Source organism: Geotrypetes seraphini, chromosome 4, assembly GCF_902459505.1.
Source record: "Geotrypetes seraphini chromosome 4, aGeoSer1.1, whole genome shotgun sequence".
NCBI classification, from domain to species: domain Eukaryota; kingdom Metazoa; phylum Chordata; class Amphibia; order Gymnophiona; family Dermophiidae; genus Geotrypetes; species Geotrypetes seraphini.
Genome location: NC_047087.1, coordinates 131,866,747 through 131,887,260, shown reverse-complemented (window position 1 = coordinate 131,887,260; position 20,514 = coordinate 131,866,747). Strand labels below are relative to the sequence as shown.

The 20,514-nt window shown below is 43.7% G+C and overlaps 1 protein-coding gene across 1 annotated transcript in view; it reads left to right on the top strand.

Moving 5' to 3' along the window:
- PRDM15 (PR/SET domain 15) overlaps nt 1-20,514 on the top strand; it is a 354,917-nt gene that overhangs the window by 87,696 nt on the left and 246,707 nt on the right. The window contains exon 2 of the mRNA XM_033942187.1: nt 16,373-16,419. Coding sequence (XP_033798078.1) covers nt 16,377-16,419 — 43 coding nt within the window. The 5' untranslated portion in view covers nt 16,373-16,376. The remainder of the gene's footprint in view (nt 1-16,372; nt 16,420-20,514) is intronic.

The following is a 20,514-nucleotide window of genomic DNA, read 5'->3' as shown; positions in this document are numbered from 1 at the left end:
CTTCCTCCTGAAGCCTTCCCCCCTCCCCATCGGGGGTCGTCTCCATCATTTCTATATCCAGTGGGAGAGTCTTACCACTGACAATTGGGTCCTGTCTATCATCCGGGAAGGGTACTCCCTCCACTTCAGTCGCTTAGCCCCGGACTTGCCTCCAGGAGAGTTTCCTTCTGCTCAGTCTCAGCTTCCCCTCCTCCTATAGGAAACTCAGGCTCTTCTTCACCTTCGGGCGGTTGAGGAGGTTCCCCCGGAGCAGTGGAACTCCGTTTTTTATTCCCGGTACTTTCTGATACCCAAGAAGATGGGGGATCTGCATCCAATCCTCGACCTCCGTGCTCTGAACGAGTTTCTGGTCCGGGAACGATTCAGAATGCCCATTCTTCCCACGTTGTATTCCCTCTTGGACGAGGCTGTGCTCACTGGACCTCAAGGAGGCGTACACGCACATTCCAATACACCCGGCCTCTCGCCGATATTTGAGATTCAGGGTGGGGAATCTCCATCTCCAGTATCGTGTTCTTCCCTTCAGCCTGGCGGCCTCTCCGAGGGTTTTCACGAAATGTCTGGTTGTGGCAGCTGCGGCCCTGCGCCTCTGCGGCCTGCAGATGTTTTCCTACCTCGACGACTGGTTAATCAAAGCGTCTTCTCACAATGAAGTCCTGCAAGCGACAAGTCAGACCATCTTGCTCCTTCAAAGTCTCGGCTTCGAGGTGAACTTTCCCAAGTCTCACCTCTGCCCGACCCAATCTCTCGAGTTTATTGGAGCAGTCCTGGACATGATTCGTCTCCGCTCCTTCTTGCCTCACCCTCGTCTAGAGGCCCTAATCCGTTTGTTCCGAAGGGTGACCCAATCAGCTCGGCTCAGCTCATGATGGTCCTCCTAGGTCACATTGCCTCCACGGTTCATGTGACTCCTTTTGCCAGATTTCACCTCCGTGTTCTTCAATGGACTCTGGCATCCCAATGGAACCAGGATCGTGATTCTCTCTCCCGACGCATTGTTGTGACTCCTTTGTTGAAGAGGTCTCTCTGTTGGTGGATGCTCTCTTCAAATCTTTCCAGAGGTTTTCTGTTTCATGCTCCTCTGCAAAAGGTCCTCACAACGGACTCGTCGACCTATTCTTGGGGGGCTCATCTGGACGGTCTGCGCACCCAGGGTCTTTGGTCCCGTGCCGACCGCCTTTGTCACATCAATCTTCTGGAGTTTTGAGCGATTTTCATCGCTCTGAAAGCTTTTTGTCACCTACTTCGCGACCGGGTGGTGTTAGATCGTACGGACAACCAGGTCGCCATGTATTATATCAACAAACAGGGGGGCACGGGATCCAAGTCCCTGTGCCAGGAGGTGATGCGGCTCTGGGATTGGGCCATCTGCCGCAACATATTCATTCGAGCTGTCTATATTCAGGGCTAGCGGAACTGTCTGGCAGACAAGTTGAGTCATCTTCTGCAGCCTCACAAATGGTCCCTCCATTCTATGACCCTGCGTCAGGTGTTTGCTCTTTGGGGGACTCCGAACGTCGATCTGTTCATGTCCCCCCTCAATCACAAGCTGCCCCGCTTCTGCTCCAGGGTTTACATTCCTCTCAGGATCGAGGTGGATGCCTTCCTTCTGGATTGGACGAATGAGTTCCTGTATGCGTTCCCTCCATTCCCTCTGATTCTGAAAACTCTTGTCAAGCTCAAGTGTTCGTGTGCCACCATGATTCTGATAGCTCCTCGGTGGTCCCGACGACCTTGGTTCTCCCTTCTGTTGCAACTCAGTTCCAGGAAGCCTTTTCCTCTGCCTATTTTTCCTTCTCTGCTTACGCAGAGTCAGGGTTCTCTGCTTCATCCCAACCTCCAGTCTCTGCACTTAACAGCTTGGTTCCTCGAGACTTAATGCCCTCGTTTCAGTTCTCCCAGCCTGTGCTAGATGTCCTGGAGGTGTCTCGGAAGGAGTCCACTCGCCAATGTTATCATCAGAAGTGGACCTGCTTTTCTTCCTGGTGTGCTACTCGGCAGCTGGAGCCGCTGTCCGCCTCCTTGTCAGCTGTCCTGGATTATCTGTTGCACTTGTCTGGCGCTGGGCTCAAGTCCTTTTGGGTCGAGTCCACCTTAGTGCCATTGCTGCTTTTCATCAGCCGATTGACGGGAAGCCTATCTCTGTTCATCCTGTAGTTTCCCGCTTCATGAAAGGACTTTTCCACGTTCATCTGCCCCTCAAACCTCCTCCGGTGGTTTGGGACCTTAACGTGGTCCTTGCTCAACTGATGAAACCCCTGTTCAAGCCGCTAGCTTGGGCTCACTTAAAGTATCTTACTTGGAAAGTTGTGTTTCTTATTGCTCTCGCTTCTGCCCGTCAAGTCAATGATCTTCAAGCCTTGGTAGTGGACCCACCTTTCACTGTCTTCCATCACGATAAGGTGGTTCTCCGTACCCATCCTAAGTTCTTGCCTAAGATTGTTTCTGATTTTCACATCAACCAATCTATTGTTCTTCCTGTGTTTTTTCCAAAGCCCCATTCTCACCCTGGGTAAGTGGCTCTACATTCTCTTGATTTTAAGCATAGAAACATAGAAATAGACGGCAGATAAGGGCCACGGCCCATCTAGTCTGCCCACCCTAATGTCCCCCCCTACCTTTGCCCTGTGAATAGATCCCATGTGCCGATCCCATTTGGCCTTAAAATCAGGCATGCTGCTGGCCTCAGTCACCTGTAGTGGAAGACTATTCCAGCGATCAACCACTCTTTCAGTGAAAAATAATTTCCTGGTGTCACCTCGTAGTTTCCCGCCCCTGATTTTCCACGGATGCCCTCTTGTTGTCGTGGGACCCTTGAAAAAGAAGATATCTTCCTCCGCCTTGATGCGGCCCATAAGATACTTGAACGTCTCGATCATGTCTCCCCTCTCTCTGCGCTCCTCGAGCGAGTATAGCTGTAATTTGTCATGCCGTTCTTCGTATGGAAGATCCTTGAGTCCCGAGACCATCCAGGTGGCCATTCTCTGCACCGACTCCAGTCTCAGCACATCCTTGCGATAATGCGGCCTCCAGAATTGCACACAGTATTCCAGGTGGGGCCTCACCATGGATCTATACAATGGCATAATGACTTCCGCCTTACGACTGACGAAACCCCTTCGTATGCAGCCCATGATTTGTCTTGCCTTGGACGAAGCCTGCTCCACTTGATTGGCAGACTTCATGTCCTCACTGACGATTACCCCCAAGTCTCGTTCTGCTACCGTTTTTGCTAGGATCTCGCCATTAAGGGTATAAGACTTGCATGGATTTTATCTGCCCAGGTGCATAACTTTGCATTTTCTGGCATTGAAGTTGAGTTGCCATGTCCTAGACCATCGCTCCAGTAGGAGTAGGTCTTGCATCATGTTGTCGGGCATTGAATCTTCGTCTGTTGTGCATTTGCCCACTACATTACTTAGTTTGGCGTCATCGGCGAATAATGTTATTTTACCTCGAAGCCCTTCTGCCAAGTCTCTTATAAAGATGTTGAATAGGATTGGGCACAAGACTAAGCCCTGTGGCACTCCACTGACCACCTCCGTCATTTCGGAGGGGGTGCCGTTCACCACCTCCCTTTGGAACCTACCTCCAAGCCAGTTCCCAACCCATTGCGTCAATGTGTCACCTAATCCTGTAGAACTCATCTTGCTCAGCAACCTGCGGTGTGGTACGCTATCGAATGCTTTGCTAAAGTCCAGGTACACGATGTCCAGGGACTCCCCAATATCAAGCTTCCCCGTCACCCAGTCAAAGAAGCTGATCAGGTTGGATTGGCATGATCTCCCCTTAGTAAATTCATGTTGTCGGGGATCCCGTAGATTCTCCTCATCCAGGATCTTATCCAATTGGTGTTTGATTAGAGTTTCCATTAGTTTGCTCACTATCGATGTTAGACTTACTGGTCTGTAGTTTGCTGTCTCCATCTTTGAGCCTTTCTTGTGGAGTGGAATGACGTTAGCCGTCCTCCAGTCCAACGGGACGCTGCCTGTACTAAGGGAGAGGTTGAAGAGCGCGGACAGTGGCTCCGCCAAGACATCACTCAGCTCCCTAAGCACCCTGGGGTGCAGGTTGTCCGGCCCCATTGCTATGTTAACCTTGAGCTTTGACAGCTCACCGTAGACACTGCTGGACGTAAACTCAAAGTTACTAAACGGGTCAACTGAGCCAACCTTTGTCTGTAGCTGAGGGCCGAGCCCCGGCGCTTCTCGGGTGAAGACTGAGCAGAAGTATTCATTTAATAGTTGGGCTTTTTCCGAATCCTTTTCCACATAGTCTCCGTCTGGATTCCTAAGACATACAATCCCGCCTGAGTTTTTTCTTCTATCACTGATATACCTGAAGAAGGATTTATCTCCCTTCTGGATGCTCTTTGCTAGAGACTCCTCCATGTGGAATTTAGCCTCCCTGACTGCTGTTTTGACGGCTTTTGATTTGGTCAGGTAGTCTGCTCTAGAGTCCTGCTTCCCCGATTGTTTGTAAGAGATGAATGCTTTTTTTTTCTTGTTCCTTCGCCATTTACTTACTGATTTAACATAGCTTTTTGTTGCTTCTTGTATGGTTGCTTTCAAAGTCGACCACATTTCTTCCACGTTATCGGTTTCTGCTTGGCTTTGTAGCGCCTGGTGAACGAATTCTCCCATTTCTATGAAATTTGTGCGCTGGCCTTCTACTTGAAGCGTACCGCTCCTCATTGTTCTGCTCTCTAGCTGTTCCTTTCTTTCGATCCTAATCGTTTGGGTCGCTCTGTCTCTAATCGGACCATTTCTAACTGATTGGCCGCTTGTATTTCGTTCTTTTATGCTCAGGCTGGTCTCTCCCTGCCGGGTCGAGTCACAGGCCACAAGATCAGGGCGATGGCGGCTTCTGTTGCTTTCCTTCGCTCCACTCCCATTGAGGAAATCTGTAAGGCTGCCACTTGGTCCTCGGTTCATACGTTCACCTCTCACTACTGTCTGGATGCTTTTTCCAGGTGTGACGGCCACTTTGGCCAGTCAGTTTTGCAACATCTATTCTCCTAAATTGCCAACTCTCCCTCCATCCCTTTCTGGTTAGCTTGGAGGTCACCCACAAGTAGAGAATATGCTGCCTGCTTGTCCTGGGATAAAGCACAGTTACTTACAGGTGTTATCCAGGGACAGCAGGCAGATATTCTCGCAACCCACCCACCTTCCTGTGGTTGGCTTCTTTGCTTGCTGTCTGAACTGAGGACACGTTGAGGAGACAGCATGCCCTAGGCAGGGCGGGAGGGGCATGCGTGCATGCATGCATGCGTGGGTCAGTCGCAAGCCTGAAGGTCTTCGAGCAAGTCTGCTTGCGAAAACGTCCGCTAGGGGGTTCCGTTGGTGACGTCACCCACATGTAGAGAATATCTGCCTGCTGTCCCTGGATAACACCTGTTACGGTAAGTAACTGTGCTAAACTGGGCCAGTGTTCATGCTCTTTAAGTACAGCGTGTATTACCCACACCCTATATGCAAACTGCTGTAGTGTATCACTTGGCAGGGTTGAAAGAGTTCTAAGTACTTGCAGGGAGGTGCAGCAAAATAATTGTTTGATGCCCATCTTTACAAATTGGTATGGATGAGCAAGAGATCCAAATTTATAATAATGTGGACCCAGTTATCAAAATCTGCATTGTTCCTTTTGTATTTCCCTAGACCCTAGTGAATCAGTATATCAGTAGCCCATTTGCACCATTCATTTATGTTAAAAGGCATAGGGGCCACTTTCTGCACTATTATTTCAATGTCCCTGCAGCACTACTGTTACTGGTGTTGTGTCACTTATAGGGGGCACTAATGGTATTGCTCTGGCATGGTAATGCATTTTCCTCATCTTTGTTTGTCAGTTCTTCCTCCTGTTCTACGTTTTCTCTGGCCTGCTATAAAAACTGTGTTCTGTTCTCTATAAATTGACTACATGGATTATATGGTGAACGTGGCACTGATGCCGAAGGCAAAATCTGTGAGGAGACAGTATTAACCTGTCCCTGTGAGGCACATTTTGACTTTAAATACTTTAATTCTGCCTTAGCCTCTTCTAATTGTTCATTTACAGCTAAAAAGGAATTTGTAGCTTGAACAATTTGGGTTCTTAGCATGGATATATTAATTTGTGCCTCATCTAAGTCTTTGGACAATTGATGGCACTGAGTGTTCAAGTCAGTATTTTTTTGTCTGATACTAATAATTCCCCTACATAGGCCTTGAATGAAAAGACACTTTCATTTATTTGTTTTCTTTATAAACTCCTGAGAATGATTAACTATTTGTTTCTGAATATCGTACCATGTGTGTTTTGGAAAATCACCCTCATATGGGCCGCACTTCCTGTCAAAATATTTCTGTACAATATCTTTGAGTTCTTGAAAATCAAAAGCGTCCATATTTGAGGATTTAGAAGTCTGCCTTGGTTCGTGAGCCTTGCTCATATGTTTATATGGTCTTCTATATGTCCCTGTCTGTGTGTAGCCTTTGAGATTGAAATACTCCTACTTATGAAGGAGGGAGACTTTAGTAATAGGTAGAAAAATGAGGTAAAGCGTGTTAGACAAGAGTCACTGGCATAAAGAATACACTTATGCGCACACTTTAAATGCAAAGGTTACTACCTAAAATTTGCAGGCAGAAGGTTAGCAGGAAAAAATATAAGAAGTTTGTTAGAATAACATAGATGCCAGCTGCCAGTTCCAGTCCAGTCTGCACTGGGCCTTTCACCAGGGCAGAGACTGACAAGAAATAGAATTAAAAGCACAAAGTAAAAGTTATTAGTACAGATGTGGCATGTCTTAATTGAGTGCTTTAACTTTGGACCATGCTTTTCTTCAGAGCAGCTCAAATATTTAACCAAATTGTCTTAAATGCAACACACTCTAACAAGCCTATAATAGCAAATCATAAAATGCAAACTGGCACAGGTAAAACTACAAAGACTTTTGATAGTAAAATCTCACCAAATATAAAACCCAAAATTCTGAAGAAATCCGTTAACAGGAAATACAGGAAAAATCCCCACCCGAAGTCTGTGCAAACTCCACCGATTTTTGATATCTGCTTGTATGCGCTGGCGTTGTTGCCACCTGACTGTATGTGTTGCTTCACTGTTAATAAACATATATTAAAAATATATATATATATAAAACCCAAAATATTACTGGAACTTTTCACAAATGTGTCATCCAGTCTAAAACAATTTAAGGGTTCCAGAAGGTCTTTCGATTCCTATCTCACTCTGTATACTAGTGGTCTCAAACTCGCGGCCCGGGGGCCACATGCGGCCCGCCAGGTACTATTTTGAGGCCCTCGGTATGTTACCATTGTTCTGGAACATTGCCTGCCTCACTGCTGTAACCTCACAAAAGTGCTTTCCTGCATCTGTACGGTTCATAGTCTTAAGCGCACGAGACAAACGCGCGCCGACAAACAAGTGCCGACAATTCAGCGCAAGACTTCAGCGCGTCGCAGGAAAACCTTCTTTTAAAGGGCTCCGACGGGGGGTGTAGGTAGGGAACCCCCCACTTTACTTAATAGGGATCGCGCTGGCGTTGGGGGGGGGGGGTTAGGGGGTTGTAACCCCACATTATACTGAAAATTTAACTTTTTCCCTATTTTTTAGGGAAAAAAGTTAAGTTTTCAGTATAATGTGGGGGGTTACACTCCGTACACTCCCCCAACACGGCAGTGCGAGGCAGCGTGATCTCTTTTAAGTAGAGTGGGGGATTCCCCCAGACCCCCCCATCGGATCCCTTTAAAAGAAGGTTTTCCTGTGGCACGCTGAAGTCTTGCGCTGAATTGTCGATGCTCGTTTGTCTCGTCACCATAAAACTCTATAGTTTATAAATCTTTCCTTAATTGCTTCTGATAATTTTAGCTATACACAGCTGAAAGCAGTGCAACATGCAGAAAGTGAAAAACTATAACGAATTTTACCTCGTGCAAAGTTGTCATTTCTTTAATAAGACATTAACTATTTTTTCTGCGGCCCTCCAAATACCTACAAATCCAAAATGCGGCCCTGCAAAGGGTTTGAGTTTGAGACCACTGGTCTATACCCAATCATCAATCAAAACTGTACAAGGACTTTTGAGTGTAAAATACCATCTCTCACCTTGTCTTATGCAGCCAATAATCCTATTGCACAGTGCATACAAGAAAATTGAATTCTACTTACCCAGATGAAAATCTTCATGAGGAACGGAGACAAGCCCCCTAAATGTAAGGTTTAGCCTCCCCCCACCCCAAATGTAAGGTTTGGAGGGGTAATGTTGAGGCGGCCTTACAATCCGCTAGTTCCCGGGTTCAATACCCTCATTGAAGATTCAGTAGGAAGTAAAATTACTGACAAAGGATCACTAAGCATGCTTGCATAAATAATATATATATTGTGCAGAAATAAGCTTAATATTACAGAAAAGCAAGATTCATAAAGATTACAATTAAGGAGAGAGAAAAGGCAGTTTCCCTGCCTTACAGAGTCTAGAGGAAAAGACAGAGAAGAGAGAGGTGATGTTCCAGGGAGAGAGATGTAGAGAGGGGGCTTTTATAGACTGGAGTCTTATTCTAAAAAATAGAATCTATTGAACTTCAATAGAATCTATTGAATTTAAGTACCCCTATCTTTTGTAAACTGTTTGAAACAATGGTTAGTTTCATTGATAAGGAAGATGAGTGAAGTGTGAGAGACTGGAGAAGAATAGAGGGAGAACCTGTCCATTACAGACTGGAGTAAAATGTAAGTTACAGTATGCCTCTGACAATGGTTTCTGATTAATCTTAGCTATCTGTGTACCTGGACTTATTGTATATCTTAAGCTGTCCATCTTAAGCCCCAGACATTAACACATCTTAGCACCTCTTCACTGCAAGTTCTTTTGTTTCCTTTAAGCACTGATTAAGCTGACATTGGTGAGGCCAACCAAAAATACTAAGGCTGACAATATCCTAGTCTGCACTATCCTCATCTTTTCTTTATCGCAGCCTTCCAGCTGGAAATCCAGTTCCTACATGCGTATCCTTCCTTCTTCATCAACCCTTCATATCATACTTCTCTCATTTCAAGTGGACACAATTTCTCTGCCACTATTGTCTAACAAACTGGACTTCTCCACAGTCAATTATGATATTAGTCAATAATGCTGAATTTAATTGTGATTACATTCCACATTTGGAAAGACATCATTCAACAATACCAGAACTGACCTATCTTCCCTTCTATTGGTTCTGTATAGCTACCTAGGAACACCTTCTATCTGGATATCTGTCCATACCATTCTTACTTCAGAATGTCTCAATCTCCTTTCCACCTTTCTCCAATTACTTCTTACCTACCGGTAATCTTCTTCCATGGTGAAATTTCACTTTTCTGCCACATCTACCTTTCTCTCTAAAGCATGGTACTTTAGCGGTACATTTTTTTTCCATTAGATTCTCTTCTGTGTACTGTGTGCTTTGGTGCTGATGTGTATCAGTGTACTAACGCAAATATTTCCTGTGGGCTGGAAGACTGGAGATATGTATTTTCTAATACTTACTCAATTTTTCTCTTCCTTTTTCAAAATACAGTTCTTTTCAAGACTCTCCACTCTTTACGAGGAGTACCCTCCCATATTCTCCTCATTCTCGTTATAATGGCACTGAACTTCTTCCCTCAAGCTACATTATCCTCCTGGGTCCGATGTATTTTATTAATTTGCATTGTGAACCTGCCTTGGCTTCAGGCCTACATTGAGCTGTGCCTTGTTCACACAGCACCACGTCTACTACTTCTCTTCCATCTCAACAGTCTGGGATCTTCATTGTCCATTAAGTAGATCTCCCCTCGGTCAATGCTCTCCATATTTTGTTCCAGTGCTCCAGCTGGTCTCCTACCGGACATGAGTGCGCCAACACATGCTTTAGTAGAGATACCAACATTAATAATTACTCCATTTCATTCTCTTTGTGGCATCTTCTGAAGCAGATTCTTAAGTCCTCTCTACATATTGCCCCAGGTACACTAGATAGATTGTGAGCCCACTGGGACAGACAGGGAAAAATGCTTGAGTACCTGAATAAACTCATGTAAACCGTTCTGAGCTCTCCTGGGAGAACGGTATAGAAAATTGAATAAATAAATAAATATTCACTCCATTTTGTCTGGAGCCTTATTCCAAACAGGATTGTTGGTTTGGCCAAATAGTTAAAAACAAAACATAAAAACTCTGTATCTTCTTCTTTAATTCATAGCCAACGCTCACCATCCCATCCTTCATAGCTAGGGAGTCCCATCTGTGAGAATATGCTATCTGATAGTCCTGAGATAAAGCACAGTTACTTACCTTTAACAGGTGTTATCCAGGGATAGCTGGCAGATATTCTCACAACCCTCCCACCTCCCCGAGTTGGCTTTTCAGCTTTTTTACTGAACTGACGGTCTCGCGAGTCAACATCAGGTGGGAAGGCACTTGCAAATGCTTGGTACGGGCTGTCTCGAGACTTCTGAAGAGTTAGTTATACTACACTTTTAGACTGTTCATACCAGGCTCCATGGATGATGTCACCGATCTATGAGAATATCTGCCTGCTGACCCTGTATAAAACCAGTTACAGGTAAGTTAACATTGCTATGCCTAAATTGCAGAAACACTCACATAAATTGTAGTATTTTGTTATTTAGATGTGTTACTGTATACCCTACTTCCTCTGAAATACCACCCATGTATATGCTCATCTTCCAACTGCATGTTACAACCTTTTTTAATAGAATAATGCATAGTGTATCTATTTACTTGGGCCAGTGAATCTTTCTCAAATTTATTTAACTGTTCCTTATATTGTTTCTTTAAGATGTTCTTATATATTTTTTTGTCCTGACAAAAGGTGCACCCAGTCAAAATTTATATTCACTCTGGGGTGAGGTCTCGACATGTTCTTCTGAAGAAGTCATTCAGTGGTGAAACATGGATCAATGTTGGGATTGTTTTTATTAATATTGTTTGGACTAGGTGCACCTTTTGTTAAGGTAGTGTAACATTTTGAGGTTTCCAAGGCATCCAAGAGAAGAATGGATTAACTCATCAAGCTGGCATCAACAACCAATAAGATAAGTGAATTTACAATTTTGAATTTCTTGGATATCTCAAGAAGCACTTTGTAGGAAATTCCACTGTGAGATGATAGAGAATATGGTTGCCTTGAATGACATACCAAATGGGCACCTTCATGTTTTCTGAGCTCACAACACATTATTTAATTTAAGTTTAGTTGGTTTTAAAATACATGTAAGAAACATCTTAAAGAAACAATATAAAGAATTGTTAAGTAAATTTAAGAAAGTTTCTCTGGCCCAAGTAAATAGATATGCTATGCATTATTCTTTACAAAAGGTGCCTAGGTTAAGTAACATGCAGTTAAAAGATCTCCATACATAGGGTTAAACATATGGCTCCAGAAGAAGGAGGATGGATTGAGCCATCCAGGTTTTACTTCCATTGCTTTCAGCATGTGAATGTTAGCACCCACTTACAGAATTACCTCCCCATTGCTTTCCCCATTCTGTCTCCCTGTCCTCTAGTGTAAAGGATCATTATCCTGTCCCAGGTGACATGTTCTCATTATTATCCAAATCTTTTGAAATGTTTTTATGTTATTTATATATTTAGTATGGTTTGACTACACATTTTACCACTCCCCAAAGCCCACATTATTCAAACCATTCACTAAATAATAAAACACTGCACAGTTTGACCAGTTCATCTATCCCATAATGGTTGAATCGGCAGTATAAAACAAAAGAGCAGAAACTCTAGTTCATTAAAAAAAATTTTTTTTAATGTTTATTAAAATACCCAACACAGTTGTATTTCACTCACAGATTGCATCCATCAGAGTAAAAGACAATCACTAAAATAAAACAAATAAGACAATCAACTAATAACACTAATATTAAAGCATTAGAAATAAAAGGAACATTTCAAAAACCATTAACTAAGACAAATCATAGTCTTATAAGAACATGAGTATAAAATATAATCAACTTCAGTAATTTCTAAAAAAAAAACAGCACAAAGCAGAGTGAGCAAACCAGAATTCATATCTCAACTTAAAACCAAATGATAAAACAAAACTATATTATACTTCCTTATAAAGGTTAATGAATCTGTTTTTATGTTTAGTTTTTTAAATTGTATATTAAATATTTATAACCTACCAATACAATATCCTAAAACTCACTATGAGCACTAAATCAATGTGATGTGTTTATATCTTCAGTTATTGAACCTAAATTACCATTCCACGGACTGAATACCATTCCATGGATTGAATACAGAAAAGACAAAAGTTTTCTTAGCAAGCCCAACAGATAAAATTACCAGAACAACGTTACAACTAAAAGATTGTGATTACCCGATTTCTAAAACGATAAAAATACTAGGAGTCACATTAGACACACATTTGACTATGGTAGAACACACGAATATAGTGGTAAAGAAGTTCTTTTTTACACTATGGAAATTAAAGACCATTTAGATTACTGGTGCAATCTTATCTATATTAGACTACTGTAACATCGTCTATTTGGGCATACCTAAAATAAACAGTGAAGAAATTAAGAATTGTTCAGAACCCGGCTGTCCGCTTGATATTTGGATTGGAAAAAAGTGACCATGTTAGTCCTTACTACAGACTGCTGCATTGGTTACCAATGGAGGCACAAATAATGTTTAAGTTTTCTTGCGTTTGTTTCAAGCTGGTTTGGGGACTAGCTCCCACCTACCTTCTATCCCATTTCGTGTTATATAGTCCTAACTATATAACACGAAATATATAAGGATAACCAGAAACTGTAATCCATTTGCATACCCAAGCATTACTGGCTGTAAATACAAATCCTTTTTGGATAGGACTCTTATGTACCAAGCAGGTAAACAGCAATTTTGGTTAGGCAACTACATTAATAGGGCTAGACTGACCTACGGCGCCTTAGGAAAGAAATAAAAACTGCATTGTTTAATAGATTTATCTCCTAAACAGAAGTTTCACTAAATCTAATACTGCTATTATGTCCACTCTTGTGTAAAATGTTGTATTTTAATAATTTGCATATTGTAATTGGCTGATTGTCCAGCTATTTTCAGTGTGAACCGCCTAGAACACAGTTCTTCAACTGCCGGTCCGCGGACCGGTGCCGGTCCGCGGACCGGTGTCGGTCCGCAGAAAATTTCTGCTAGTCCGCACAGGGCCAGTGAGATCAAGTCGGCAGTTAAATTTCCTGCCGACTGCGGTTCCTCCCAGTCTCAGGCGATCAAGACAGGCTGCCAACATCGGGGCCTTCCCTCTGTGAGTCTCGCCTGTTCGGAAACAGGAAGTTGAAACAAAATAGGCGGGACTCAGAGAGTGAAGGTCCCGACGTCGGCAGCTTGTCTTGATCGCCGCCCCTGCCGAGTTGCTGAAGAAGGCCGCGGGGAAGTTGCGAGTAGAACGGAGAGAGCTGCATATTCAGGTGCAGGTGGAGGGAGATGGTCAGCGTGTGCGAGCAAGATCCTGGGGAGCCTTAACAGTGGCTGTCTCCCCTCCCACCAACTCTCCTACTTGCCAGGGCAGTGATTTACCGGCAACTTCCTGCAGGCAAGTACTGAGAGCTGCTGGAAGGGGAGGAAGCCACTGTAGGAGGCTGGGAAGCTGCTGGATAAAGGGAGAGCTGTTACTGGACTTGAAGGGAGTTAGAAGGAGAGATGCTGCTGGGAGGAGAGGAGGGAAAGGGATGGGAAGAGAGTTAATGTTGGACAGAGGGAGGAGGGTAGGGAGAAGGAAAAAAAGGAAGGAGGGAAGGGAGAAAGAAAAAAGGAAGGAAACAGCTGGCAGGGAGATTACAGGAAGGGAAGGGGTCAGGGTGGAATGGAGAGGAGGGAAAGGAGAGAGAGAGGAATGAGAAAGTAGAGAGACATTGATGCTGGAAAGGGGGTCAGCAGAGAAATGAGAGAGGGATAAAGATGCTAGATCTGGTGTAGGAGAGATAAAAATGAAGAAGGCAGTGAAGCTGGAATGAATGATGTAAAAAGGAGAGAGGAGGAACAGGCTGGATGGACAGGGAAGACGGGCATAGAAAGAAGTCAGATACATATGGAAGGGGGAGAGGGCAGACATTGGATGGAACAGGCAGATGCTGGAAGGAAAAGAGTGAAAAGAAGATGAAAGCAGAAACCAGAGACAACAAAAGGTAGAAAAAAATAATTTTATTTCTATTTTGTCATTAGAATATATCAGATTTGAAATATATATCCTGCTAGACATAACTGGGGACTGCAGTATTCTGTTAGCATGATATTTCTATGTAGCATTCTATAATAACTTGGCTTGTTCAGTTTTCTTGATAGTAGAGGGGATATATGTGAAGGGGAGGGGAGACAGTGGTTTTGTTGGTCCGTGTTCTGTATATTTGTATTTATAAAATCACAATTGTTCAGAATATTGTTTCTTTTTATACTTTAATAAATTATGTTCAATATAAAATCATAATTGCGGCTTGTGCAGATGGGGTCAGATGGTTTGCGGGGACCGAGCTCGTGGAGATGGGGCGTAAACAGGGTTTTAAAATTTTAGTCCTAGTAGTTTGCCGGTCCACAAAATAATTCTTTTATTTCTGCCGGTCCATGGGTGTAAAAAGGTTGAAGAACACTGGCCTAGAAGTCATCTGATTATGGCGGTATAGAAGAATAAAGTTATTATTATTATTAAAGAAAATCTGTTTTATAGTTCATTAAGTTACTAAAGCTTAACTCATTGGAAATGCCAGACAAAACAGCCAAGGTTTGATCTTTTTATGAAAAGTTAGTTCCTAAAAGCAATGGGTTTCTGCCAGGTGCTTGTGACCTGGATTAGCCACTGTTGGAAACAGGATACTGGGCTAGATGGATCATTGGTCTGACCCAGTATGGCTATTCTTATGTTTTTAAGAAGTGTATTATACTACTAGTCTTATAGCCCGTTACATTAACGGGTGCTAGAATATATGTGTGTGTGTCTGTCTTTATTTTTTTTTCTCTCTCCTTAGCTGCTTTCTGTATTTTTGTCTTTCTTTTTTTTTTTTTTTTCCTTGGCTGTCCACCACCACCCCTTGCCTGCTCCCCCTGTCCATTCTCCCTTCCTTTTACCTCCCCTGTGTCCTCCACCACCCCATCACTGCTCACCTTATCCAGCAGCAGCCCTTCTCCCTTTGTTTTACCTCCCCCCTGTCCATCATCATCTCCTTCCTGCTTCCCCTGTCCAACAGTAGGCCTCCCTTCATTTTTCTGCCCCCCGCTGTCCATCAGCACCTCTTCCCCTGTCCATCAACCCCTTTTTCCTGCTCCCCCTGCCCAGCAGTATGCCTCCCTTCCTTTTTCTGCCCCTCCATTTCCCTGTGCTGCAGCATTTCCCTCCCACCCCACTTCCCTGTGCAGCATTTTCCTCCCCCCCATACCTTCCTCCTTATCTCCATGCCCTACTATTCTCTCCCCATCTGCTCCCTTTCCTCCTTCAACTTCATCGGGCAGATGCAGCAGCGGCATTTATAATTAATTGCTGTTGCTGGCTTCAGGTCTTCCTCTCTGGCGGGTCCTGTCTTCATGAAAACATGAAGTAGGCAGGACCCGCCAAAGAAGAAAGCGAATTTTAAACGCTGCTGCTGCCTGAAGAAGCCAGGCCTTAACCACAAAGCTGGGGGGGGGGGGGTAGAGGGTTTAAAAAGGTACAGTGGCGGCGGTGCGGGGGGGGGGGGGGGGTTGAAAAGCCATCGGCCGTGAAATATGCCGCCTGCATACGGACTTTAAAAACTTGCCTGTTTTTTAAATGCCGTCCAGGTTCGGCCGTGGCGGCCTGCAACCGCCAACAGCCACCGTGGCCAACATCCGCCTCGGGCCACCGAAAGCCACCGCGGGGTAGAGAGAGCTTTGCGTGCATGCGCTTTCCTACCTGCAGTGCCCTACGGAAAACGGAACACGCAGATGGGAGTGCGCATGCGCGGCTAGCGTTTTATTATATTAGATTAGTCATACTCAGACTGCCACAGGGTAGTTGGGTAGAGAGCCAGTCTGTTACCTCTTTCAGCACAAGTTTAAGTTTCAAGTTTATTAGGATTTTTATATACCGCCTATCAAGGTTATCTAAGCAGTTTTACAATCAGGTACTCAAGCATTTTCCCTGTCTGTCCCGGTGGGCTTACAATCTATCTAACGTACCTGGGGCTATGGAGGATTAAGTGACTTGCCCAGGGTCACAAGGAGCAGTGTGGGATTTGAACCCACAACCCCAGGCTGTAGCTTCAACCACCACACCACACACTTCTTCTCTGGGCCCAGTGCAAGAGTGTTTGGTGTGATTTGCTCTTACTCTTTTTTTTTTTTTTTTGGCAGATTCATGGAGATGGCGGAAGAAGATACAGATGAAGCCATGTTCATCTGTAAGTATGTGAAGGAGATAAATGAATGAGATATGTACAGAGCCTGGGGATCCCACAGAGAGGTCTTCTCAGGACTGGGCTGTTGCTTCTCAGAGCAGCAAGTTCAAAAGAATGGTCTAGTTTTAAGCAGTTGTTTTCCTAGCTATAGCTATATCTTTAGTGAAAGGGAAATCTTTCAGAGCTTTAATATATAACCTTGCTGAAAATATTACTGATTCTCATTGTTCTGGTCCTGTAGGATAAACCTTAAAACACTAACACAGATAGGTGCAGTTCTAATTTCCAAGCAAGGAATGTCTGTTTATTTGTCAGATCCTCTTCATGGTTACAATCTGATGAAATCTGCACTATTGAAACTCCAAGGCCACATCTCTTCTCTGCAAGTGTCCATTTTCATGATTCTATGATTCAAGATAAGTAGGTTTCTGTGTGACTGCCAAGTGACTACATAAATACCCAAAAATCAATCAGGAAAATATTCTGCATATTAGAATTACAATAGTTGAGGAAAAAGACCTCAAGCATCTTGTTAAACTCAAGCATTAAAGCCGATAGCCAAGACTGTATGAAATTATCATTGGTCTTTAAAACCCTTCTATCATCTATATCACAAAATAATTTAATTGTGTTGGTGCAAATGTGCAAGAAGTTTTTTACTTCTATGAATTTTTTTCTTCTTCTAGAAAAACCCAACAGCTTTGTCGTTGTAATTTAGAGGTACAGGGGAGGTTCGGAGGGGGGGAGGGCGGGAGCTCACAGTGGCAGGAGGGAGTGGGCATCCCTCCTGACAATTTTTATTTAAAGTGCAGGGGGACGGGGGTCCTGCAGGGGGTGCAGTTCGGCTCTGTGTAGGGGAGGGGGTGGAGGTTCACGTTGGCAGGAGGGAGTGGGCAGCCCTCCTCAGTGGTGTATTTAGGGGGGTTATGGTCCATCCCGGGGGGCCTTCCTGAGGGAGCGGCAGCACTTCTCCTCTCTGCCCATTTGCTCGCTCCTCTCCTTGCCAAGCACCCCTAGTTTTAGCAACCGACATAATTTGCCGACCCAATTCTCAAAACGGTTCACCATGTGGTTCTTCGTGCGGTCGTACATTCTCTGATTTTGGCATGTAAAACACCTCATTACTATTAAAATAAAGTCATTAATATTAAAATCAGCCATCCGATTGATGGCCGGTTTTAATATTAAAACCAGCCATCCGATTGATGGCCTAACATTGCACACCATAATCAGATTGTAATACCGACCTGAAAAAAAGTTATCAACAGATCTGACATGTTTTTTTCAAGTTTTTTCTATGGGCACAGAAGTTGTGTATATCTGTCCCATTTTTAAAAATGTCATGCCTCTGCCCCCCCCCCACTACCCACCAGGACAAAAGTAGAGGCATGAGGGACAGTGGCATAGTAAAGGTGAGCAACGCCCAGGCAGTGGTGCCTCTCCCCGCCCCCCACTTCCGCACATGCACCCCCTTCCCTTTCTAGCTTCTCTGGTGTGAGCAGTATGCTGCCCACGTTGGTGTCAGCTCGCCCTCTGATGTCACTTCCTAGGTTGGGGTCCTAGAAGTGTCATCAAAGACAGCGCCAATGCCAATGCCAGCAGCAACTTCATGCCGGGGAAAGGTACGATCAATCAATTAGACTATTGCAATGTCTTCTACAAAGGTGTCAAGGCCAAGAAACTTAAACATCTTTAAGTAAAATGGAATGCTGCTATTAAACTAATTATAGGGCATCGAAAATATGATCATACTACACCGCTATTGAAGGAAGACCATTAGCTACCAATTCCACATCGTATTACATATAAAATACTTCTTTTGGTATACAAAATCAGGAACTCCAATGAATCTTTATTCTTCTCACGATATCTGACTCCATATTGTCCACCCAGGTCACTTAGATCATTGCAACAAAACCAACTCATAGTTCCTTTCTTTCAGAGAAATTGTTTGATACTATAAGACTTCTGTCTTTTGGTTCAAGATCTGGAACTCAGGAATATGTTAAATCACAAAAATTCAGATTTCAAATAACCCTACAAAGATTTAAGATTGTTCTAAAAACATTTCTGTTTTTACTGATTCACTCATACAATGGCTAGCATACTTTGACTGGTGTGAACCTGTTCCACACAGTGGCCCTTAAGTACTTCCCTCTCCCCCATACTATAATAATTGCAATTTTTACCTTAATTTAGATTGTACGCTGCTTAGATATTTGCTTGATAATCAGGATAGAAAGTTCCGAATAAACCTGAAACTTGAACTCATGAATGAGTACCATAGGGAGTGGAGAAAAATGTATTATTTGCTCCATATGATACAGCATTCTCCATATATCTACCTCTCCCAATGCATGCCTAAATTTTTTAAGATAGCTTTTATCCCCCTTCCTTCTTGCCCCACCTGAAGTTTAAATTATAGAATAGCGCCTGGCACTGCCTAACCCTGGAATCAAGGTGATATTAAAGTCCCCACCATTATCAATTTTTCTTCATCTAATTCCTGAAAATGCTCCCCAATCTTCTTAGAGAAATATCCCTGTGACCCTTTTGGAGCGTGAAAGATCACAATATTATAGGCTTCCCTTTCCACCCTCTCTTCCACCACTACTCTCCCTTACTGACTTCCTAATTTCTCATTATAGCTCTAGAAAAGATTATCCTGATCCCTCCTTTATTCTGTTCCCTGAATTTGGCGATGAACAAGGTAGATCTGGATTTCCTCATTTGAATCAGGCCTTCATGTTTTTAAGCAGATCCCATCTTCCTTATTGTTTAAAAAAAAATAAAGGGAGCAATTATATGACCAGGCGCCACAATTTGGGTACCAGGCATACATCTACTCTCAGCCTCTTAATTTCTTTATACACCATTTGTCTCTTGAATAGAGAATTCAAACTTTTCATATTAAGGATTACCTACTTCAAGCTCTGCTTTGCCATAGCATCACCTTATTCCAATCACTTCAACACATCCTCCAATCACACAACTACATCCATCCTTGTTCTCCCTCTCCCCATCATCAAACAGCATGTCTGCCTACCCCTCATGAAGGTGAATCACCCCATTACCACCACCACTTGTTGCCCTCTTGCACCTTGCCTCTCCTAACACTTCCAAAACATGGCTAACGGTAAATCATGCCTGGTCCTTCTTCAGGGACATGGTGAGCGAGGCGCAAAATCTGTATATCCCCAGATTCAGGAAGGGGTGTAAAAAGAATCGAACAAAAGACCCGGCGTGGATAACCAAAACAGTGAAGGAAGCGATAGGCAATAAGAAAAAATCATTCAAGAAATGGAAAAAGGACAAAACTGAGGGGAGCTGGAAAGAGCACAAGAAGCATCAAAAAGAATGTCACCGTGAGGTTCGGAAAGCCAAAAGAGAGTATGAAGAGAGGCTAGCCAGGGAAGCAAGAAATTTCAAACCATTCTTCAGATATGTTAAAGGGAAGCAGCCGGCTAGAGAGGAAGTGGGACCGCTGGACGACGGAGACAGGAAGGGAGTGGTGAAGGAGGAGAAGGTAGTGGCAGAAAGACTTAACATGTTCTTCTCGTCTGTATTTACAAACGAAAACACGTCCAACATACCGGAACCTGAGCAATTCTTCAACGGAAGTCAGGCAGAAAAATTAACATCCATAGAAGTGAGCCTTGAGGACGTTCGTAGGCAGATAGAAAAACTAAAAACTGACAAATCCCCGGGTCCGGATGGCATACATCCAAGGGTTCTGAAGGAATTAAAGGAGGAGATAGCGGAACTACTGCAGCAAATTTGCAACTTATCCCTGAAAACAGGCGAGATCCCGGAAGATTGGAAGATAGCCAACGTTACGCCCATCTTTAAAAAGGGATCAAGAGGTGACCCGGGAAACTACAGGCCGGTGAGCCTGACTTCGGTTCCAGGGAAAATGGCAGAAGCACTGATAAAAGAAAACATCGATCAACATTTTGAAAAAAATGAACTTCTGATAACCAGCCAGCATGGTTTCTGCAAGGGAAGATCGTGCCTAACGAATTTATTGCACTTCTTCGAAGGGATCAACAAACGGATGGACAAAGGAGACCCCATAGACATCATATATCTAGATTTCCA